The sequence below is a fragment of the Cebidichthys violaceus genome, unplaced genomic scaffold, assembly GCF_023349555.1.
Source record: "Cebidichthys violaceus isolate CVI_PGR_0920_01 unplaced genomic scaffold, fCebVio1.0.p SCAF_16, whole genome shotgun sequence".
In the NCBI taxonomy this organism is placed as follows: Eukaryota; Metazoa; Chordata; class Actinopteri; order Perciformes; family Stichaeidae; genus Cebidichthys; species Cebidichthys violaceus.
In genome coordinates, this window is record NW_027176329.1 from 5,010,146 (window position 1) to 5,036,163 (window position 26,018).

A 26,018-nucleotide genomic window follows, 5' to 3' on the forward strand; every position below is an offset into this window, starting at 1 on the left:
TTATGAAAGGTCTTACGTTTTGAGATGATGCCTAGACTTAAGGGATCTAACGCTACATATTTAAACATAAAATCAATTGTTCTTCCTTCATTTTATAGACTTCTGTGTGTTTGGCTCCGCTTCTCCACAGACCTCGCTCTGGCGATTCTCCCCACGGAATAACAGGATTCAGCCTTGAACACCATGAACAAATAATATCCATGACGCTAAGCTCAAGAAAGTCTTATGATCTCTGCGAGCCAGAATCTAGACAAAAACCGCCCGTCCCTGTTTTTAGCCCACGGTCGACACGCACCACATATCGACTGAGATGAGGAGAGGAGGAGGCTTTTTTTTTTTTTTCTTCACACGATCAACTTTGATGAACTGTTATAATTGAAAAACAAGATGAATGCAAGTTAAAACAACAGTAACAACAGAGGACACTGACGCTGGACGCTTGTGTCGTGGGGCGGCTCTCTGAGAACTGACTGTCATTAACAGGAAATCAAAATAACATCCCTCTGTCTCTTCCAGACCCCCCCTCTGTGTCCATAGAGGGCTACGACAACAACTGGTACGTTGGCCGGTCAGACGCCGTGCTGCTCTGCATGGCCAACGGCAACCCGGCGCCCACCACCGTCACCTGGACCGCGTAAGAACCCCGCTTTTTCTTTAATCTGTCCACGTTTAAATGTCCCTCCACCTCCCTCGGAGAGAGAGCGCCGGAGTTCCTAAATGTTGCTATAATCCCGACAGAGGCTTGCACGACCACAGCTCCTCTTTAATGATCATTTTCTCAGTCGTTTTGTGATAAACACAAACGCTCTCAACATCTCATCGTGATGGACAGATGGCATGCTTTGCTTTGTGCGTGTTTTTTTTTTGATGAGTGTCGAGCAGGGAAACAGAACGGCTGTTCACATGTCTGTGATTTGGCTCACATGAATGATACTTTGAATATCACTCTTGTTTTTCATCTCAAATTTTTCCCATCTTTCTCTTCTTTTTCTCTCCCCCCCTTTTTGATTTTCTTTTGCTTCATCTTATTTCATCCAATACATACGGTCTCTGTTTTTTCCCCTCCCTCTGTACTGTATTTTCTCTTTTCTTACGTTACCCCAAATTTCTCCTGTTCTCTCTTCCTTTCCTTCCATCTTACCCACCTCACTTTCCCTTTACTCCTTCCATCCACCTCTTTTTCTTCCTTCCTTCCTTCCTTCCTCTACCCTCCTGCTCCCTCCCCCTCCAGGGCGTCGGGCGCACTGCCGGACACGGTGGAGGTGAGCGGCAACAAGTTAACGGTGAGGAAGGTGGACGACGCCGTCAACACCACTTTCATCTGCGAGGTCAAGAACAAGCACGGCGCCAGCCGGCACCAGATCACCACCATCGTCATCGGTGAGTCCCGTCAGATGGCGAGCTCTCTCACACACACACACACACACACACACACACACACACACACAGACACACACACACAACATCCTATCAAACAAAATGGGAAAATCCACTCAAACAGCATGCGATAAGTGCCTGCACACACACACACACACACACACACACACACACACACACACACACACACACACACACACTGAGAATCACATGAGTTGGCTAATGCTACTCCACACATTATCTCCTGCACACACACACTCGAATGTGCCCTTACACATAGGTGCACACCGCTCCTCAGAAATGCAGATACACTTGCACACATGCATGAACAGAAACATAGATCTGTCTTTCACACACACACACACACACACACACACACACACACACACACACACACACACACACACACACACACACACACACATGCTGTACTCATGCTGGGATCAGGGCTGATCTGGGAGCTGCAGGGACGCTGGTCTTTCTCTCAATCTTCAAGTTTTTTTTTACGTCTCTTCCTCCTCGCCTGCTGGCCTTTCAGCAAAGCAGCAGTCGGCAGAGGCTTTTCGATTGACCCTTTATTCCTCCCACAGCAGGGCCAAATCGCAGGACAAGGGCCAACTCGAAAAATCTTTCTGACATCAGATCGAAAAAAGCACTCTCTTGAAATCGGGGATCTATGCGGCCACCGAGAAACCGTAGCTCGGCTGGACGTAAATAAAATTAAAAACGTGAATGTAGGCTCGTGAGTGCGAGAGTAGGCCCTCGCCGTGGCGTTCTGGCCCTGCGGTGGAGGCGACGGTGTCGGGATTGTTTGGAGGGGTTTCTAAAATTCTCCCAAGGGGCTTGAAGTTGGTGTGAGCCAGTTTGCACAGGTTTGCTTTTCCTTGTTTCCCTTTCTGTGCATTCACTATTTTTCTTTCTTTTTTGTTTTGCATAACGACTAACAGCTCCGAATCTTTTTTCACTTTTCTCTCCTCTTTCACCCGTCTGCTCTGGTGCGAGTATGACGTCCAGGTCTTGCATGCTCTCTCCTCTCTGCTGGGTCTTGACTTTTGACGTTTGTAGTCCTCTGATTCGGCTGCTGTTTCAGTCTGGCTCTTTTTCACTTTTCCCCCGTGCCCTCTGACGCTTTCACATATTGACCCGACACCCACACACACACACACACACACACACACACACACACACACACACACACACACACACACACACACACACACAAACCCAGGAGCATGCTGAAATGCCTCACTGCACATCAGCAGGCAGGCCTCCAAGCCTGTTAAGAGTGTATTTTTATATTTTTTCATCACAGTGTGTATGTATGTATGTGTGTGTGTGTGTGTGTGTGTGTGTGTGTGTGTGTGTGTTACCACACTCCACACTGCCTGCTTGACTGGTCAAAACGCTTTCCTTCCTTCAACTCTTTTTTGTTTTTTTTGTTTGGATGAATTACTTGGAGTAATCACCATGCTGAGTTTACAACACAACAACTTCCAACTCTTTCGCCAGCGTCAGAGGGAAAGCCACATTTAGAAAATCCGTGGGAAATCGGAGCCGGAGATTTGAATTGTCTCCTCCGAGGAACAAAGATGCTTTGTAGTCGGGCAGTGTGTTGGGAGGGATGTGTGGGAGGTTCACAAGTGGCTAAGCCGCTACTGTTCTCGCTGGAAGCGCAGCAGTGTGACTGACTCAGAGTATCAGGGAAGGTACGTAAGCTTAACACGAGGAAAATGCTTCACATGTTACAGTCTCCACACGTTACTCACAGAACACACACACACACACACACACACACACACACACACGCTTTGAGCACTTTGAGGGCCCGCACATGTTTTATGCTTCCAAGTACCTGAGATCCGTTGTGATCCATCCTCCTCTGTGTTAAACGCGTCCTTGGTGTTCCGCCGGTTGCTTGAGTTCAATCCCTGGATGTGTATAACGTATCTGTCGGTTTTAACGCATATAGGAGGCGAGTGCCAGGACTCTAAGCTGGCGAGGCGTGGGCTTTCGCTGAGTGAACAATCAAACACGGTAGCTTTTCCGTACCGTTTTCGTTTCAGCGTTCTGGCCGACACACACTCCCCACGAGCACATAGGGAATCTGTGCATTGCTCAAGGACACTTTGACCCAGCTTGACTCACTAGAGCAACGTTGGCTGTTGTGGGGCGTCCGCTTGTATGCTATTCTAAGAAATCCTCACTTTGTGTGATACTTTTTAAATGCAAATTGAGTTATATCAGGACAAATATGATTCTTCAAAATGTCAGCTTGACAAATCCTAGATTTTGGTGTAGAACACATTTGCATGTTTAGCAGGTGTCAACGGGGGAAGATGAACTGGTGGACAATGGACTATGTTGAGGTTCTGTAGTCTTAACCAAGATAGAAAACGTTATAACTCCTTTTAACCTTGACAAAGGCAGTGCGCACCGGATCCACTCCTTTACCTTTCACAATAAAAGCCCACTCAGAGCATTTCTTCTGAAGGAAACTCAACAGAATATCCAACAATATACCTAAGACAGACTGCCAGACGCTGAGTCAATAGTATCCTGGTAGGAAAAGTTTTGATGCAAATATTTTTAGGCGAGTATTTTGCATTTTTGTGTCGTTTATTGGTCACGCCCCCGGTGTGTCAATGCCTTTAGACTATGAATGCTATGCTAGGATTTACACAGTGACTTGACCATGCCTATGTGTCTGTCCAAAATAAACATACATATTTTATTAAAAAAAACAAAGCCACGACACTAGAGAGTTATGTGAAGTGTTAATACACCCAACACTTTCGGTGGCGAGTGGATACCAAAAACAACTACATCATTTCAATTAGGAGAGACGAGATTGAAGAAAAGGGTAATTGTTTATTATAACGGATGATGTGTGATAATAAAAGTTGACAGAAAGCCTTTGGCGCTTAGACTCTACGGGGAGATCTGTAATCGACGGCCGTCCGCTCTGAGCAGCAGCAAGATAAATCCCCCCCAATGGAGTCCAGACCCTGGTGGTGGTGGTGGCTGATGAGGCTGAGGAGGGCTGATGAAAACTGTGGGGGGGGGGGGGGGTAACATGAATAATGAACGTACTAGAGACAGAGATGCAATCATATTTAATAAGGCATAGCAGCAAGGTGATAGGCTAACAATAGAGGTGTGTCGCTGTGCTGTTAAGACCAGTGATATCACAAATGACAACACAAAATGATGAGTGACAGGATGTATGAGGATTAAACTACAGGCCTAAGCATTAAAAGAATAGTCCTCCTGACTAAACTCGATGATGTGAATGTCTGGATGACTGATTCTTTTGAACGTTTGCATGATGTGGAAGACACCAAGTGAATTCAGCAAATGAGCTCCTAAACTAAACTCTAGCAACCGGATTGCTGAACCAACTACACTTTCTTGTGCCTTGAAAGACTTGATAGACTTATTTAGTACCTTGACCTATGGAAAGTAATGCCGCCTACTCCGTATATAACCCACGTATTGTTATACGTTTCAAATTCATCTGGTAACATAACAGCGCTGAAACTGTTATACTTGTCGTGTGGATGTCACCCACTCACCTTAATGAACCTTGGTGCATTGCATTTCCTACAGCTGATTCACAATCCAGTGGTTCAACAGTGGAAAACTCTCAGTACTGAGACATTTAGCAGTATGACCTACGATAGGTGTATATATTATTATCTGATAAACATTCCATTCATAATATACTTCTTCCTACTTATTTTCAGGTAGTATTTATTCATTTACTTTATGGAGAATTTGCTGCATATTTTCACCGTTCATTTGATTAATATTGCCACCCGGGGAATCGTGGGATATTGTGTATGTGTGTGTGTGTGTGTGTGTGTGTGTGTGTGTGTGTGTGCGTGTGTGTGTGTGTGTGCGTGTGTGCGTGTGTGCGCACCTCTGTATCTGTATCTAATCTTTTATTTGGCTGCAGCAAACAGCAGCATAATGTTGTGGGTGGCCAGTCATTGCTGCATGCTCAAGGACCTCTCGTGGTTGGAGTGACTCACACTGTACTGCCATTGACCGTCTGCTGACTCCTCAATCACTACTCTTAACCGGCCCTCGGCGGGTAGGGGCCACTAATGTAGAGGCAGCTGAGTGCATCGCCGACCCCCAGACACTTGTTTTAGACGGGCATTCGGCTAACCGCTAACAGAACTACCAGTACAAACACTGGTGAGTACGTCGTCGCAGACAGACTGTTGAGTTTAATCTAGTTTTTTGGCAAGATTGTATGAAATGTCTTGCATACGTCACTGCTTGTTTTTGAGTTTGAATGAAGTGTCTAGTGTGTATCTGAATATCTAAATTGTGCTTTCTTTCTAGTCGCCTGCAATACCACGCATGTATTGAGCCAATTAGTTCAGCACAAGACACAGCTTTGGTTGTGGAAGTGGACCATTATGGGTTTGCCCCCAGCTGACCTTTCTACCGAGCAGCCTGCCGACAATATCAATGCCGTTATCTTCAGCTGGGAGGTTGTAGTCGAAACCCACATAATCACGGCCCGGTGTGCAGCTGCACCACGCTGTACCCAGAGTTTGAGATACGTTTGTTGTGACTGTAGAAGATTACAACTTTGTTTTATTGTGGAAAGCTGTTTTCTAGAGGTGTCAGTGACACAAACGTGGTCTCACCTTTAGTCCTTCAGTAAAACCAAAACCACACCAGGTCCTTACATCAGAGTGATCCCACGTTTGTTGAGCTTACCTCCGTGTTTCTCCTGAAGAAAAACCCATCAGGAGTAATCCACTTGCTGCCGACTGTGGTGGTAGAATCCAGCTCCCGGCGTCAGATCTAAACTGTCAGGCGTGGAAGGCCCCGGCTCTCAATAATGCCACGGTTAATACCCCGGCTCTCTGTGTACACGTACCCAGCACGCCCCGCTAATTTCCCCTGCTGAGAGCCGCTAACAGCCCCTCTCTTGTTTCTGTTCAACGCGAGATGAAAGCGCAGCGCTGTCTGGCTTTTTTTGTTGCCGTCAAGCAGCCGCCCCGTCAAGCAGCCGCCCCGATTCCTCCTTCGGCCTCCACCGGGAGCCACGACGCAACGGAGGTTGCATAAGGGAGAAAGAAAACACATCTACACACACACACACACGCACACACACACACACACACACACACACACACACACACACACACACACACACACACACTCCATCTCTCTCTTGTGTATTCTGAGCTCTCAGGAGTAAACTAAGAGATTGTGCTGTTGCTGTGTTTTACTGATGAGAGTGAAATGTGTATAGCAGCCTCCATAACCTCCACACACACACACACACACACACACACACACACACACACACATCCCACCCACAACTCCCATCCGTTCAGACCCACATGATGCCAGTTATGCATGGCTTGCTCGGTTGCCACAGCGCCAGCTGGATCTGCCCAGCACACAATACACACGCACAGAGAGAGAGAGAGAGAGAGAGAGAGAGAGAGAGAGAGAGAGAGAGAGAGAGAGAGAGAGAGAGAGAGAGATGGGAAGAGGATGTTGGCAGAAAGAAAGTATTGGAGTGGAGGATGGGAGGAGAACATGAGGTGGGGCGGGCGGCAGAAAAAAAGCCAGCGACATTGCAGAAAAGGCTGAAAACGGAGATAAAAGCAAGTGTTGGGGGGTGGGGGAGATGGGAGGGGGAAAAAAAAGCAGAGGGCGATGGAGAGGAGGCAGCAGAAAAGTTCTCCAAAAACACTCAGGACTGGGCGGAGTTTGAAAAGAAGCGGATTGGCAGGAGGCTGTGACCCTCTCCGTCCTCTACCCCACCGCCTATCGCTCCACCTCCCCATACATCCAGTCCTTTCATGGGGAGTCCAGCTGGCACTGGGGCTGGAGGGCTGCTGTTGCCGTTCAAACACAACCCCCCCCACACACACACACACACACACACACACACACACACACACACACACACAGTCACATCTGAGGGGGACCAGCGGAGAAGCATTTCCTGGATTGCCTGCGGCGGGCGAGATAGCTGTCCACCGGAAAAAGCCACATCGTAGCTTTGTAAACATGCACACACACACACACACACACACACACACTGTTTCACGCATGCACACAAGCACACACACGCAAATTGGACCATGCAGCTTTTGCATGCATAAAGTAATCAGATGATCTAGTCATTGGGGAAAAATGCTGGCACTGACTCTTTACCGGACATAAATCCCGGGCCAACCTCTGTATACACACACACACACACACACACACACACACATACATACTGTAGTGAGCGATTGTGGAATAGTTGCAACAGTAGAATATACTCTGAATATCAGTCAAATATAACTCAATTCATTGCTGCACAAAATTTCTGATTTGGCAAATTAGAAGATGAGCATTAGATGCTTGTTTGTGATTGGCTGGCACGTGTCCCTGGAAGTAATACGACGTCAGATGAAGAACAAACTAAGCAGCTATAGGATCATTGGAAGATAAGTGTTGGGTTCCCAGCTTGCATTACTCCTCTTTTCCTTTACACACAGCTCTGTTTAGCTGCATTCAGCCTGCTCGAACGTGATTGGTCAATACTACTCGGACTTCAAACGGAAACCCGAACACTTCCGGTACCAAATTCTTGTCCCGTTGCATATTCATTGCAGAATTTGTTAATAGAGATTAGTGTAACACGTCGGTGCTATATTCAAGTTGGATTTATTGTTCTATATTGCGTTTTTTTACAATGCATACTAATGGACCTCCAAGATCCAAAGCAGTCAGCCTTTGGTACTGAATGTACGTGTGCTGGTTGGCACACTGTAATTGGCAGCTTGTTACAGGAACCCTGCAAAGATATTCAGGTTGAGCCACCCATACAGACATGAACCTGGAGCTAATCACCACGTCTCGGCAGCCTTTCAGGGCTTCCTGTATTTATGATGTGTTGCCACAGTAACAGACAGGGAATGTTTGCCTCTTTAGACTTCCAGTCACGTTCCATCGGATCTCCACGTCATGATGGAGCATGATTTAGCTTCACCCAGTTTGGGCCTCCGGGCCACAAAAGCGTAGCGTCTGATTGAGAGAAGTTTTCGGCAACGTGCCGTCCTGGTGAACGTCTCCCGGGTGCGGGAGGTGTGGACGGACGTTAACGGTGGTTCTTGTTAACTTGATGGGGCTGGATATTAATACTTTCACGCTGCCAACAATGCAACACAGAAGATGTCCAAGATGTCTAACACTGTGGTGGTATTCCTTAAAAGAAAGAAAAAAGCAGTTTGTTTAATTGCTCTCTAGATCAGACCTGGGCATTGTACGGCGTCAATGGGTAGTTAGGAATAAAACGTAAATAATTGTACAACATGCATGGAATACAGCTGCATTGCTTTTATTTTGAAGGCGACTGCTGCTGTTTTTTTTATCTCCATTTACATCTGTTAGTACGTTCGTGGATGTGTGCGAGCAGCAGCGTCACTGCAATCCCAATAATGGCAGAGTCGGCAGCCGGAATCGGCCCGACGTGTTTCTTCCGGCATGCCGAGCTTACGCCGGAGCTGGACGGGTCATGTTGGCTACCTGATATGTGTTGGTGATGCAGAGCGGACACAGACATCTGAGGCTTTGCTCAGCTGCTAAAGCAACATGCTCAGAAGATGTTGGTTCTTTTTGGATCGACCTCCATATGAAACTCCGTGATGAAGTTTAACAGATCCAGATCCAGATCCTCTCTCACTGACCATCAGCTGTCAGCTGTCCTTCACATCTCACCTCACACATTCAACCTGACTTCAGTTCATCTTTCACTGAACTGACAAACAGATGATGAGGTCATTGGACCCCAAACATTAGTGATAAAAGTACAAATTTGTCAGAAACATGATCCCTGTCAGTGTTTTACTGTTAGATATGGATATTACAAATGTGTATTTGTTTGGATCATTATTCCTGCTGCAGATGTTTCAGGTGGAGCTCATTTTAACTTGTTGTTCAGTTTGGGTAATTGATCATCTGCAAAGTAACTAGTAACTAAAGCTGTTAGACAAATGTAGTGGAGTAAAAAGTACAATATTTCCCTCTGAGATGTAGAGGAGTGGAAGTACAAAGTTGAATAAAATAGAAATACTCAAGTAAAGTACCTTGAATTTGTACATAAGTACAGTACTTAAGCAAAAATACTTTGATATATTCCACCACTGATCATAATATTTACTCTTACCACTCACAGCTTATCAAAACCAGACAATGCTTTTCATAAGGAGGTGGAGTAACACAGAGCAGGATGGAGTTCAGTCTGTTGGTCCGGCCCTCCACTACAGTCCCTGTTTCTCATGTGGCCCCGTGGGAGAAAGAATTGCCCACCGCTGCTCTAACGAAACGAATGTCGTCTCAATTAAAGCCGCTCCGTTCTAGCATGGAGCTGATGGGAGCAGTTGAGGAGCGAAAAGTTTAAAAAGTTTGAGGACAACATTATCAATTGAGACTTTCATCTCTCTCTACTCGTACTCTTTGAATAGAAACGTAGCAGAAAGGTTTAAATTTCTTGTGATTTCAGTCAGCGCAATTACCGATCTCTTATCAGTGGAGTTGCTCAGACAGCTCTGGCGTATCGACATTTTGGCAGAAACACACTGCGAATGATTTCACGCCGATGAGTTTTATTTCCACAGCGCAGCGATTTCTCAATGAAGTTCATCACCCTAAAAATGAAAAGCAAGAAAGTGGGAAGTGTGTGTGTGTGTGTGTGTGTGTGTGTGTGGGGGGGGGGGGGGGGGGGGGGGGGGCTCTATCTGTATATAACAAAAATAAATATTTCTCCGACCGTCAGAAACAAAGCTGAGGAAATCGGAGAAAGAGCTCCGTTGTTGCTCCGTTGTTGCTCCGTTGTGCAGCTGTTGGGGCCGCGGCCACACAGAGGTTACGTCTGTCAGGGAGATAAGAGCTGAGCAGAGAGGCTCCAGGCTTCGGCTTATCACACACACACACACAAATACGGGGGTGTGTGAAGCCTTCTACATAGAGGTGGGGGAGGCTCATATCTGACCTCGGCATCAGCGGGCGCCCAGCGGCGGTAACTTCAGTCTATTTCTCTATCTGTCTCACAGCAGGATGACCATCCAGTCAACAGATTAGCGCCTCTGGTGCGGAGCTCAGGAAGAAAGAGGCCGTCTGTATGTTACATTTGCACTCGCTCATTTCTGTAGTTTATGATGAGAGCTCATTCACTATCTGAGAAAGAGACGGACCCCAGGCAATCAGTGGAAACCAGGCGGCTCCGAAAAGTGGAGCCGCTACTAAAGTGCCTTAAACTGGCATTCTCTCTAATGACTGCTCTGCTTGTATGGAAGTCTATGAGAAAATGACTCTGCTTCTCCCTTGAGTTATTACCTCAGTACACATTGTAGACATGAGTTTATGGTCTCATTTCATGAAAGTTAACTTTACACATTTTTTAAAATGTCTTATTCAGCGTGCGGTTGGACTTAGCTCCACCCTCTTTTGCCACCAAGATGGCGACGTCTAAAACCTCAAATGCCTACAGTTTCTGTCGAGCGTAGCTGAATCCGCAGGCTGGTTGCATTATGGGTAATGGGAATGTTGTCTTGTCTGTTTTCAACAGTTTGTTTTCATATCTTGACACGATGTGACATTACAGCTGAGACATAATCATACATTATTATAAATGATGGATAATGCACCAAACATTCAGTGTTCAACTATTAGAATTACACACCCTGTAACATTTAATAATCATATAGACTAAGGATGTTATAGCAAAGGCCCAGATAACACTAACGACACGGTGCAGTTTAACCTCAGGAAATGTTTGGGTTTAAAAACCAACGCTGAATAGAAGAAGCTATTTCCCTGTGTCTGGGTTGTTGAAAGGAACTCTGGGAGATGCAGGAAATCACAAACTGAAACAGAGAGAGATGCGCGTGTGAGATAATTGGTGAATCCCAACACTTCAGTAAGTCATGATGTGATCTGTCTGGTACAGTTATCAAAGATTAAGATGTAACACAGATGCTAATTACCCCCCCGATGCGATGCAGAGGCCGCTTTGACTCAGCTAAGTGTTAGTGTTCTAACAGAAAGGGTGGGAGTGGACGCCCTACATGTGCTAGCAATTAGAATGTAAGTGATGTTTATCCTCATTTTGGTGCATTTTAAATGCGAACCTTTTTGTATATTGAATCAATATGAGAATAAACACGACTTAACTGAACCCCCAGCAATTTCAGAGTTTCAGGTTTGTTTTTTGTTTTCTTGCTCCTGTCACAATGAGGCCACTCTCTGTGGCCTCATTGTTCACTCCAATCTATAAGTCCTGCACTTCTATGTAATCAGGACAATTGTAGCTAGAAGCAGGGAGAACTCTAACATGTCTTTTGTGCAGTATAACACGGTTATGGGCCCATAGATGCAGAAGATGGGGTAATATTGTATCGAGGAAGTCAAAAAAGTGCTGCGTCACTGAGCAGCTTGAATAGGGATGAATGGAGCCCCGCCTCCAACACTGTATCCGTATCTCTGTCTTTTTAAATGACCTGGAAAGTGAAAACTGTTTAATGTTTTGGCAAAATTTTGAATAAAGTTATTTTGATGTAATATCCCACTTTAAGCTTATTTTTTTGTCCGTCACACACGATACGTTGAAGAACTGTCGGATATTTTAAAATGCTTGTCGGTTTGTGGGTATGATAAATGGTGTCACCGTGGTGATTTCTTTTAAGAGAAAATATTCACAGGTAGGAGAAGCTACACCATGATGATAACTGAAAGCTGCTAGCAGGGTGCTAAAGCAACTGAAAGCTGCCATAAAAAAGAAAAGACTGGTGATATTTTTGAAAGTATTTGGGTTTCGGTGTAAACAACATACTTGTCCTTGAGGAGTTAACTTGTGTTATGTGTAGCGATGGTTGTTTGGCATTTTCATCATTTTTAACATTTCCTGATCGACGGTACATTGTACTGCATGTACGGCAACACACCGCCGTGGAAAGGATAGCCGGTGTTTTGGGGCATCAAGGTGGCCTTGTGGAGAGAGAACGTCTCATTATTGAAAGTGCATGTGTGAGCACACCAGCAGCCGCTTGGCCTCCCGAAACACTGCAGCTCTGCTACCTCTGTCTTTCTACGCTGACAAAATGTAAATGTGATTTTGCAGTTGTTGTTTTTTTCTCACGTAAGATTCACTGCTGACTTTGCAGTGACTTTTTGTAAAATAAATGATCAAAGTAATTTACCTTGTGTTTTTTGTAACTGAGTTATGCTGCACAAAAGACATTTTTGACGTCTCTCTACTTCTAGCCGTGGCTGTGCTGTTTCACTAGAGGTGCAGAACTTTTGTATACTGCAGTGAAAAATGTGACAGGAGCCGCTTGGGGTTCAGAGGGAAATGAAAGCAAACTGAAGTATAATGAAGGAGGTGAGTATTTGGGGGAATTTCCTGTTCTGCGTGTACATAAACGATACCTAATTAGGACTAGGCCTGTAATTGGCTGAGATTACAAAATACCTCCATAGAGCATAATAGCTGTACATTTTGAAAAGTGGATGTGTGGTATGGGAACACATTAGCACAAGAAGGGATTAGGCCTTTGATTAACTGAAAATGAACAAAAATAGGGTTCGAGAGGTGAAAGTGAAAGGAATACGGAGGATGCTGGCTCCCCATAATAAAAGTCTGATTGTTTCCACCAAGTCTCATTGCTAGATTATTTTCCGGGAAGCGAGCCAAAAATTGGTGTTACATTCTCAGCCGGTGGCGGCCCCCACTTTTCTTTTTTTTGTCCTTCAAGGCGGTTGCGGTTCCAGAGACAAAGAATCAGACTGAAAGCCGAGAGACCACAGGAACAGAGGGCACCTTTTCAAGAGACACAGCAACAGCAGCTCTTCTCTTCAACATATTACAGGTGTAGTTTATTCGTCAAGGACTACGTTTTACACACTAAAGAGGAGGCAGGGACAACCCACCACCAACTGAACTCAAGTAAAGGTCTAGATCAAAACAAAGCAAATGCAGTCATCTTTTCATAGATGAGACACATTCATATTGTTGCTCCTGTGACATCATTTATGTCACTTGTTGGCTGAGAATCTTTTTTATGATTTACCATTAACAGATATCGGTAGCATATATTTGCGATGATTAACATCTACTGGTAGGCTTGATCGCCGCAGGGACGTTGGAAATTGTTAGGCGACACCCTCTAGTAGCCGCAGTCATCATGACGGGAGCAAAGGAGGAGGTCAGGTGACGTAGTATGGTCAGCGGCAAAGTCTGTGAGGAGGAGCTCGGGGTGGATGGTTATATAAAACAAACATAGACTTTCACCCAGCAGACAGTCGCTGGTGTCCGTTCAGGTAAACGTCCACTCATTATGTTACGGCTCTCAGTCTGTCCGTCTCTCCATCCATATGTACGCAAGTACCGTCCATTCTCATGAAAGCTTCTTAAAATTGGCACAAACATTCACCTGGAAGGATGAACTGATTTGACTTTGGTGGTAAAAGGTTACTGTGACCTCACAAAACACATTTTTTTTGACCATATAAATATGCTAATCACAATAGCACCCAAATGTCTTAAAGGGAGAAAAAAAATCATGATTGGTGGTGGCAATGGTTGGCGGAGGCAGTGATTCTAGTTTTGAGATCGGCGGTTCCATTACTCTAGTCCATGTCGATGTGTCCTTGGACAAGACACCTAATCTTGACACCTAATCTAGAAGGCTGTGCCCTCGGTGTGAATGCTTAGATAGTCCTGATGGGCTGGTGGCACCTTGCTTGGTAGCCCCTGTGTGAAGCGCTTTGAGTGGTCAGAAGACCAGAAAAGGGCTTTACAAGTCCAAGTCCATTTACCATTCCCACTAAAGTTAATGTATGTAACGTACATAACTCACGTAGGTTAAGGTACCTAACTAACACACCTATTTTACCCAAACCATGACCTTTTCCTTAAGCTCACCAAGTAGTTTTGTTAATGCTTACGACGTGTTTAAACTGCATTATGATGGTTAAGAAAGCAACTGGTAACGGCCGTTAACGGGCTGATGGAAATGGCTGACCCTGTTGGCAGGTGATGACCAGTTTTTGACTCTTTCATGGCACGACGGTATCTTGATCTGTGTAGTGAAAGTACCAACGGGAGGCCTTTGTTGGTTAAAACATGTTTAGTCTAGAAATGTCAGCCATGTCTTCACATTTTACCACAGTGATCTCGTTTAAAGACACCTTGGAAAGTTCACCCGCTGTGAATTCCAGTCCAAACGTACCAAACCGGTCTGCGGCGTATTAGGCTTCCCGTCAACTAAACTCGGCCTCTTCTTTGAAATGCATCCATCTCGTCGAAACAGAATGCATTATTGATACGCAGCCAGCAGAGCTGGAGTAAGAACGGAGCTGTTGAGGAGGGGGCTGAGTGTTGCGTGGTCTATAGTCTAAATATTTCAAAGAGAGGTACTTGTTTCTCTACGTTCCTCGCCTAAATATTTTACGTTTGGAGCCAGTGCGGGTTCGATGCAGTCAAGATTCCACAGACTTTCCCCTTTCACCGCTGCAGTCAGAGGAGAAGGGCGAGCTCATTGATAGAGCCCAAGCTGAGCCGAGACGCTGCTGGTTTCAATCACGGAGAGGCAGCGCGTGGGTGACCCACGAACGCACAAACGAGCAAACACGCTACTCCACAAGCGCCGCATACTGTACACCTCCTCTGGGCTTCTTTCCACCTCCTTGTTTCCCTCTTTTTCTGTAATCGTGTTTTTTTTTTTTCTGAATCTGCCCGTCCAAGTCCGAACTCCTTCAGCTGCATGGCTCCAGGCAGAATTACGCGGAATAGTTCACCACACACATAGAGAAAGATCGACTGCACATGACATACATCAGATATGGTCCGTGCACCCAGCACGTACATATGTGGTTTCATCACATGGCGCTAATGCACAAATCTCCATTCTTGCGATATATATGTGTGGATGCGAAACTGCGCTCAGATTTTCCTCTGCACACAGATTTCTGCATTAATGTGCACATTCGGCACCGGACCGATGCACGGGGCTCATTCCATCCCCCGGACTCACGGGGTCAGATGTTAGGCGTGTTACCTGCAGTCGGAGCTTGGCCGGGGGAGCGGACCATGATTACCTCTGTGCTTCTGCTGCTGCTCAGATGCTTTTTCCTCCCTCTTCCTCTCTCTCTCTTTTTGTTGCAGTTCATACCCACACACAGGTACGGGCACAGACACTCACACGAGTACTTACGTATGCAGGTACAGCACATGCACGCCATCAGAGACAAACACACACACATGCACGCCATCAGAGACAAACACACACACACACACACACACACACACACACACACACACGGATAGCATCCAATTTGTGTCGAGGGCTCCGTCACATTTCTCCAATTGTTGCTGCTGCAAGCTATTCCCTTCTGGCCCTGATTCGTCCTCAATAAAAACGTCTCCATCTCGCTCCACCCATGTGTGTGTGTGTGTGTGTGTTGATTTGTGTGTGTGTGTGGACAGACAGAGCAGTCTTTAATATGTGTGTGTGTGTGTGTGTGTGTGTGTGTGTGTGTGTGTGTGTGTGTGTGTGTGTGTGTGTGAGAGAGAGAGAGTCTTTCAATTAGCCAGCAAGGCTTGTTCAGGGTCGGCCGGGGTCAGACTGCGATCACAATCCGCAGCTAATCCACTACGGACTGATCAATGCAGAGAGTGGGACGGGGGGGGGGAGGGGTGGGCTGGTCAGGAGGTGGGGGAGGAGGAATGTAAGGGCTTTATCTTTGAGGGAGATGTCGAGCAAAGGTTGGATGCATGGAAGATCTTTTAGGCAGCACACTAGTGTACAGCGACTACAGCCGACAAGAGTATTACAACAGGAAACACTTCAAAAAATGATCCTGAGAAAAAAGAATCACTTTACTCTCCTCTCAGGCCTCCATAGTGTCTACCAAGCTAGCCATGATACTATGGCCATGTTTATTAGATAAGTTACTACTTTTTATGGGGGCTCTCTCACAGATGATACTTTGATGTATCCTTGTTAGTATCCATTAGGAGCAATGCAACTAGTTTACCATTGCCTGTTGTCAATTTAGTTGCCCTGCTACAGTAATAATTAATTTTTATGTCCCATTTGGTCTAACTCACACAGCAATGCACCAAGACTGAATAGGCCTTTTTAATGACCGCCTTGGTGTCATTGTGCAGAAACATCAGCAACCCTCATATAACAACTTGTGATGTAAGTCAATCTAGGGGGGGGGGGCATTATTGCTGTCTTGATGTTTGCGTTTCATTTCCATGCTCCTGATTGTATTCATGAGCAGGAGCACCACAAGAGGGAGAGGTGGATAAAGGAGCAGAAAGAGCAGCGGCATTAGAGAGCGCCCTTAATCCTCCACACACTGGCTCTGCTGTTTTCCTCCCTCACTGGCACCCCCCCCCCCCCTCTCCCCAATCCTCCCCTTCGTCCCCTTCTCCACCGTTTCTTTTTTTTTGAAAGGATGGAAGTGATCTTTCTGAAACTAGCAAAGGCACGCAAGCACATATTCATTTACTATTCATTTACTCCCCTATTCCCCCCCCCCACACACACACACACACACTCGTTCTCTTGGGCCCCCTTAACCTCACACTCCCCTCCTCGCCTCCCCGACCATCGCCTTTCACTCTCCTCTCTTCCATGGGTCCGGATTTGCTTAGAAATGAGTCACCCGACCACAAACCTCCCCATTTAAGAGGGAGGGAGGGAGGGAGCGGTGGAGATGGGGGGGGGGATATAGAGAGAGGGAGATGGATTGAGTGAGAGTGGGCGAGAGGGATGGAGACACACAGAGAGAGAGGAAAGGGGAGAGGGTGGCTGATGGAGGTTTTTCACTCAGCTGGTTTTGTTGATCAGTATCAACAGCCAAGGTCTGGATCCAATCAGCTGCCTGCACTCAGCCAAGCAGACTAAAAATATATTTGACAGTGCGCGACACTGGCACGCACACGCGCACACACACACACACACACACACACACACACACACACACACACACACACACTCACACACACACACAAATATGCATACGGCAGTATTCACACGGCAGCAATGCAGATGCAGAGCATAATGCAGCACAGGCAAGCAAGAGCACTTACCAGGGTTTTGGATTATGATACATGAGTGAGCCTGATGCTCATACATGAGTGTGTGTGTGTGTGTGTGTGTGTGTGTGTGTGTGTGTGTGCGTGCCCATGCATATTAGCTGGAATCTTCAACCGGATTAATGAAGCCACAGACATGTAGGTGCAACACATCACACTAATTACGCCAGAAGTGATGTAGCCTCTCCATCAATAACGTTCATTAAACTACTGAACCCTTTCGAGCCGACGTCTCCGAGCAAGCGCGAGTGTGTGTGTATGTGTGTGTGCGTGAAAGCGACTCGTTCACACATGCGGTGAGTAAGCACCTCGGTCGGGTGATGGATCGCCACAGATTTGCATTAAATGCTTCTTTATGTGAACGCGACTGGCTGACAAAGGCTATTATTTATCGTCTCAAGCAAGCCACCAAGGATGAAGAAAACACGGGGACCTCGTCTCCGTCATAACTTCACATCGTTCAAATGACTTCCAACGGGAGTGTCGGGGGTTACTTAAGTCAACAATGTGACACGGGATCAATTCACACCACGCATGGGTGGAACATTTTTATTTAATGTGTGAGATGTTTAGTCTTTTAGTCCAGCTCGGTTTGGCTACGTAGGTGAAGACAGCATCACTACAATCCCACCAAAACCCTCATAAGAGTCTTAGTCCAAGAGCCCTGTGGTGCAGCTCCAACTGTGAAGCTTCACTAAAGACGTCATGGCCGTGGCGCGTGATGTTGACGCCTGACACCCAACGGTTTCCTCATCCCGGAAAGCTGAGCATTAACAAATCGAGCCCATGGGGGAAGCTGCAGCCCAGACTCAGCTATTTTTTTAGTTCCGTGTGTCCTCACAGAAGGGGGGGCGGGGGTTAGGATCGCGGGCAAGGAACACCAACATTACAGGAACTGGAATCTTGGAATCTGTCCTCGGGCAGATTTGCCATGCAGTGTAAAGAAACCCAAAACAGAGGTGTGATCGCATCCTCGGGCAGCGATCTGGAACCAAAACCTCCTGTCTTTTATATTACAGGTTTGTTTCTGTAATCACAGGCCACCCTGCTGGCCCAGCGGGTAACGCATGCTCATTTTGCAAGTGGGAACCCAGGTTTGGTTGAATCCGACATACAAAAAGCAAGCACCACTTGACTGCAGTCTTCTACCTGTAATAAGATTCAAAGGCTAATTGTTGAAAACGTGTCTGGCAGACGGTTGCGGCCCGGTGTGACAGCAGTACAACACATCCTGTGATCTGGAGGCTCTCAACCACTTTTGAGGTCACAGCGCTGATCTTACACAGGACGCGCACTTTCGAGGCGCAGCTAATTATCCCCCGCCCCGAGGCTGTCACACAGTCCTGTATAATCATGCGGGGAAAAAGGTAGAACAATCTTAAGATCTGCTGGCGCAGAAGACATTTCCATCACACCTCGGGATATGTGTGTGAGCTCAGTTTTTTTTTTGTCTTTTTATGTTGACGGATGAAAACTGTGCACCTGTAACAGAAAATCTTGTTGAAAATTTCTCGGTGAACCCCCCATGAACTTCGTAATAGGTTAAAAGTCACAAAGGTCTTGAAACTCTTTCAGCACAAGCAACTGGAGAGTTTTAACACAAGCAGGAAAATGAGAACCAGTCCAAATAATACCACTTTTATACAACAGTGTAACCTTGTATGATCAAAGAAAAGGACAGAAACACAAAGGATCTGCTGGAGAGCGAATACCTGGAATAAATATTTCAATATGAATTGAGCCTGTTTGAAAAGCTTGAATTTACCTCGATTATGTCTTGAAATTGAACAAATTCTTCAGATTTGGTTCAGGATGCTCTACTTTGCAGCACGCATACGCGAACCGGTTGTAGTCAAGTATTGACTATTAGTATTAGTTATTTTTAAATGTTGCACTGCTTAAGCTAACACCTCACTTCCACATGCGAGTCAACCGGAAGTCCACTGGTTGAACTTGAACTTTCGCGGCAGAAATTGGACACAGTACACAAAATTCCAGTTTGGTATGTACCTTGTTTTTGGGTCATGGTTCGGTACATTAAGAAAAACAAAGAAAATGCAGAAAAATACAATTTTTTAATGATTAACCTTCAACAGCTCAGTGGCCATAAATCTTACTTGAACATTTAAGGCACTCAAACTCACACAAATACAGTTCCACACGATTCATTTCATTCTAACTTTCTGAATTTGATTAATTAATAACTGATTAATAAATGTAATACAGCCCTATTCATGAATCGGCATATTTAGCCAGTTATCTTAACTTATGAACCACCTAGCATGCAAGCTATATGTTACATAGCTAGCGTGCTACCAATGTTAGCTGACAACGAGTTTTTTTGCTTGTGCGTTTGCTTCCCGGCTAAAAAGACCAGGAGTCGTGTCAGGTAAGATAACGTTACATCTCAGCGTGGCACATAGCCAGGTCACCTAGCTAGCTAGCTAGCTAACGTTGGTGACGTAGATTGCGTGAAACGAGAGATGTAGTTTGTTAGGACACAAAACCAAATGGTGCTATGATAAATCTCCATTTTAACGTATAAACTGACAAACACTCTGTGTAATTCATTATATTCATTCATATTTTTCTCTAGCCGTTGACTATCATACACATTTTTTTCCGAAAACAAGGAAAGGGGAAGGGGAGGGGCTTCTCCTTTCTATTGGGCTCTGAACTTATCTGACCCTGTGTAAGTGGATGTTCATGTACTCAACATCAATAACCAGTCCTGTTGCTCCCATATAGTTGGCTTGCAGTGTGTGTGTGTGTGTGTGTGTGTGTGTGTGTGTTTTTATGGCTGCGTTTTACAACTGTACAGTTAATCTGTGCTCAGTAAAACTCCTGGCTGGGGTTTATTCCCTCCGAGGCCTCTAATTCATGTGGTGTTGTGTAAGAGAAGGATTTCTATCTTGTGTGTGTGTGTGTGTGTGTGTGTGTGTGTGTGTGTGTGTGTGTGTGTGTGTGTGTGTGTGTGTGTGTGTGTGTGCGCGCGCGCCGGTGTCCAGCACACTCAGGTTGTGCACTAATACACATATTCGAGTTAAGGTTCTTTTATATGTTCGTTCTCTCCGGTGTGCTTTGTGTGCGTACACATGTGCACAAATGTGTGTGTAATTTTCGTGCATTTACACTCCAAGTTGAGGGTAGTTACTAAAGTGAATGGAGCCGGGAGTAGGGGAAATTGTCTGTGGAGTGTGTGTGTGTGTGTGTGTGTGTGTGTGTGTGTGTGTGTGTGTGTGTGTGTTTTCTGTGTAAGTGAGTCATTTATTGCGCGTTTGTATGAGCGACTGTGTGCGCAGCAGCTGGATGCTAAATGAGCGTGGAGCTGGAAGAGGAGGGTCGGCAGCCACTCGGGGAAACCTCCTGAAGTTCATAACCCCTGCAGGGTGCCACAGAATGGGAAGAGCTTAATTAGACTTGAGTGTGTGTGTGCGCGCGCGTGTGTGTGGACCCCGTCGATGTGTGTGTGTTCTCATGCATGTAGATGCAACTCCCGCCTGTGCATTTAGTAAGTTTGAGGAGTGTGTTTTATGCAGAAAAATGTTTTTTAACAAAAGCAATGAGGATGAGCTTTCAAGGTGAAAAGCGCTAACGAGCTTGAAAGAGATGAATCCACCCAATTTATCTCCACTTCCATGCATCCATCTATCCGTCATCTATCCATCCATTCCTTTATCCATACCCCCCACCCTTTCTCTCCCCTTCCCGTCTGTCTGTGCTCTTTAGTTTTCATCCCATCTGCTTGCTCTGTGTCAGAAAGCATCCATTTAAAATCCTGAGAGTCTCTGAGGAGACAGCACAGCGAGGCTAAATGGGCCAAGAAAAATGCCAAAAACAAGATGCTTAAAAAAGTCATTCTTACTTTCCCCTCCCTAGCTCGCTCTCTTTTAGTGTGGTTTACAGTTTGCGTCTTTCTTACTTTTAAAAAAAAATAATCTTTTTTTCCTTTTTACCACCCTCTGATTATTTCGTCGCTGATGAAAAGCGATGGGGGAGAGAGGGAGAGAGCCGGAGATGAAAAGCACCGACTGGAGTCTGTGATGCAGAGACAGAATTGAAGATGATTTCGGCAGGAAATTTCCTCCCCCTTGCTGTGGCATGGAGGGGTTGAGGAAATGATTGAGATCGTCATGGAAACACCGGTGGTTGGATGCAGGAGGGGATTGTGTAACATTTGGGTTTTGGAGCAAATATGGTGTGTGTCTGAAGATCAGGGATCAGGGCTAATTAAATAGACAGTGTGGGACTTGGTGTGTGTGTGTGTGTGTGTGTGTGTGTGTGTGTGTGTGTGTGTGTGTGTGTGTGTGTGTGTGTGTGTGTGTGTGTGTGTGTCTCTACAAGTGTGTCTGTGTCATCAACGGTAATTAAGCAAAGTGTTTCTCTGGGTGTTGGTATTCAAACAGGATATAAAGAGATCCTGAATGTTTTTCATGATGGCATAAAACCAAACTGAAAGCCCCTTTAAATAGTACTTCATTACGTCTTTAATGTGGTACATTTAAAACCAAATTCTTAACTGTAAACCAATGTCACGGACACCAGCAGATACATTTTGTACCTGGTTTGCGAAAACAAATCATGCTGTTGAATGAATGTCATGAAAAATGCTGAAAGCTCCGGGTAATTGTCTGTTGAGTACGCCGCTGCATCTAGCGAAGCGTGGGCGCCGTGCACTGTGATGATGTGTGCAAGCCGGGAAAAGACATTTGGTGTAACTGTATTGTGGTCCGGGTGAAAAGAGTAGACTTTTAGCGAAAAATGCTTTTTCATGCTGCCCACTTCCAGAGACAGCTGTTATATTTGGTAGAAATTTGGGAGAGCTGTGGCCCTGGGAGAGAACCGGGTTATGAAAAACTGTAAAAAGGGCTACAAGTGTTGAGCGGTACACTGAAAGCTGAGCATGAAGGCTGTAAGCTGGGGGAAGCAGCCAGCCTGTCAATTCTTTTAAAGGCCTGGTGGCTCCGGATGTTTTTGCTAGAAGCTTGGTGTTAGTGGCGAATGTCACTGGACTAGTTTTCAAACTGCAGCCAGCTGGGACAAGCTAGCACCCGTCAGTCGCATCAGCTCCCAGGGCCGTTGGGTTTTATTGTTGGGTATGTAGAACTATGTTTTGTATTTGTGTGAAGCGTGTACAAGCATGCACATGTATACGTGAGAGTGCGTTGAGCTAAATGGGAGGACAGTACAGTTCTTTGTTTCACTATTGTGCAATTACACTGAGGTCACTGTTTAAACTGCTCCTTCTACATACAACTTCTACTCAGAGTGTACCTGGTGTATAAGTACCTTTAATGTCCTGGACGTACTTTGCCGTAGTCTGTTTTAGACCATGTCCACACTACTCCGTTTCCATTTGAAAACGCATATGTTTTACTACGTCCACACTACGCCGGCGTTTTCGAGCGATTACTAACGATTAGTAACTAAGTCTGAAAAATAAAACTTCTAAAACTTTCCACAAATTGTGTCTGAGTTTATAGAGGAATATTTTAGAGAAGATCTTAAGTATCAAACACGACCTTTCATTCTTAAAGACTACTTTATTATTTTTTTTAACTAAGCAACCAATCTACTTCCTGTTTACATCGACACCCACACGCATGCCCAGTGTACGTGAAGAGTCACGTGATATTCGTTTTCAGGCATGCTAGTAAGTCCATACTATGGTCGGAGATCAATTCGAAAACTATGCTGAAACGCCGTGTGGACGGAGAAAAAACTGTTTTAAAACGAAAACGGAGTAGTGTGGATGTAGCCTTAGAAAGACACCGCCTGTTCTTGAAACTCAGCGCGGTGGTCATGCTTTGTCATTCATGAATCTCTCCACGCTATCATCTCCTGGAAAATGGTAACCCATTATCTTCTTTATTGCCGCAAGTCCTTCAGTCGGACCTTGTGCTGCATGTGCACCTGTCTGGGGGAAAAAAAAAAATATTCTTGAAAATTCAAATTCTTAAAAATGCACCTTGTTCCAAGTCAACAGTCAAATATTTTTGCTTCAGCATGCTGTGTCGGTTTACCGTCAAACCCTCTTCCTACTGTACATCTGTGATATTCCAGTCTGCATTGCCTCCGGGTCCCATTAACCCACTGTGATAGCATTTGGTCTCGGCCTCACCTCTTCCACCTCCGCTCACATCTGCTGGGATTATGAGCCTTTGCCATTTATACACACTGCTTATACAAGGGAAGGATAAATCATGACCTCCTTCTTTTGACTATTTTTTTTCATTCATTATTGGCGCAATATAACGTTGCAAGAATTTTTTTTAAAACATACAGAACATTAAAGTCGAGATGAAATCTAAAATGCCCTTTTAACCCTTTCAGATCACATCTTAGGTCATATTGTGCAACAATATATGCAAATAAATGACAAAAAAACTCATATTTTTATATCAAAATCCAAATATGTTTTTTTTTGTAATACACAATATGATATGTGCTTACTTACCAATTTCAACCAATAATTTCATGGGGTCCATCCATCAATCAATCTAACCCCGCCCACTTTTAGCAAAGGATTTGATTGACTATTCACCGCTCAAATATTCTGTTTCTCTGGGAATCTGTCACAGTGCAGAATCTAAAGTCTCTCTAACTCCTGTTTCACTGTGACTTTATAGTCAATATTAGGCCATTAAGACAAGTACAGTTTATATTGAACTGTGTGGTTGAGTTTAACCAGTGACATGTGAGATTGTGTGAGGTATGTTTGTAACAAGGATGGCTTATGAGTAATGACAACAACAAAAAAGTAGTGAAAGAAACAAGGTAGGGAAAATGATAAATAATGATGATAATGTTGAAAAAAGAGGATGTGAGTGATTTTAGGCAAGGCAGCTTAATTTATAGAACAGATTTCATCACAGAGAAACTCAATGTGCTTTACATTTAAAAGGAAAATTAAATAAGAAGAGACATATAAAAAAAAAGCGTTGAACACAGTGGGTGGGTGATTGTAGTCCTGTGGGGCTGCAAATTGACCGTCCGTCTATCCGTCTGTCCGTCGGTTCGTCCATCCCGTTCTCATGAGTGCGATATCTCGGGAAAGCCTGGAATTTTCTTACATCTGGCTCAAACATCCACGTGGATTTAAGTATGAACTGATTGTGGTTTTCAAAGGTCACTGTGACTACTGTAACTTGACTGGTTGGCAAAGGCGGTGATTCCATTTTTGACTCCCTTTTGCTATTGTTTTCTTTCCCTTTCTCCTCTTTTCCCCAGTTTATTTATGACTCTATACCTCAAGATGATGTAACACAAACACCATTTGAAGCTCATGGAGGTTATTTCTATCCAAGAAGTGGAGTAGAGTTTTTGGTTTGTTCTTCTGGAGGCAAAGATAAACCAAAGGTCAAATGTGTTTAAAGCACAGATAAGCAGCAAACTATCAACAAATGGCAACCATTTATCATACATTTGCATAAAATCTGAGGAGATGCTCCATCTGTGCCTGTGGCACTGGTTCAAATTTGGAAAGAGATATAGAAGAGCAAACTTTCAGCGTAGAGAAGTCTGCACAGAAAGCATCTTTTTACACTGATGATGGTGTAATGGTGATGGGGCACTTGTGCTACTTGTTTGCCAGATGGGAAAGAGAACTATTTGCTCACTTTTTTTTTCTGAATGCAAGCTATTCTCAGTCTATCCATGATCATGCCATTCATAATCCTGGAATGTCAGCAGGTTAGCGAAGTATAGCTAGCTATGACCTGAAGAGCGAATGGCAAGAATGGCTGGTAAGAAACTGGAAACTTGGCTCACAAGCTCAAGAAAGGACTAATATCTCTTGAAATCATTCACCGCACCATATCCATAGCAGTATTTTTTTTACACTAGGCTCCTATGTAATCTAAGAAAATAAAACTGATAACTGTGGCACTTGTTAAACTAATAATTTGGGCCACAGGAGCGGGTCTCTTTTGAATACAGGTTTGTATGGCCGACGTCCCAGATTAGAGGTTGTTCTACTTATGCCCCCCCCCCCCCCCCCACACACACACACACACTATTTAATCATTGTGCATCATCTGTGGTACACCTGCGAGTATTCTTCTAGAACGTGGCCCAGCCAACAGTCCCGCTGACTTTGTCTTAACATCAACAATTAATTGCATTTTCAGGAACCTGCTCAGCTTTGTGTGGGAGTGCTTCTTTGGATTTCCTAGGTTTTCCATTGTTTAGTATTTTCCCTGCAATTCATAGCAATAATGGAATTATTCAGAAAACGTAATGAGCCCAATGGGAGATCCAGAAGCTCGGTGTGTGATCGCTGCTCCTAACCGGTTTCATGTCTCAAGTGCTTGTCGAAGTAGCATCCCATACAATTATATGGCATATTTTATTTATGAATACAGAAAGTGGACTCCCCTCTTTGTGAGTGAGAGATGTCTCATCCTTTTGTGTTTTGTCTTCAAGGACAAGCTGTTGGGTACAGTTTTTTTAGATGTCTTGTCCTTGACCAAAAGCTGAGTTTAATGAGGATTCCCGCTGTGGAGCTTTT

The 26,018-nt window shown here is 45.0% G+C and overlaps 1 protein-coding gene across 2 annotated transcripts in view; it reads left to right on the forward strand.

The window, feature by feature from the left end:
- pvrl2l (PVR cell adhesion molecule related 2 like) overlaps positions 1-26,018 on the forward strand; it is a 283,481-nt gene that overhangs the window by 131,201 nt on the left and 126,262 nt on the right. For both annotated transcript variants that reach the window (XM_068710852.1, XM_068710851.1), the window contains exons 5-6: positions 517-634; positions 1,232-1,380. In XM_068710852.1, coding sequence (XP_068566953.1) covers positions 517-634; positions 1,232-1,380 — 267 coding nt within the window. The remainder of the gene's footprint in view (positions 1-516; positions 635-1,231; positions 1,381-26,018) is intronic.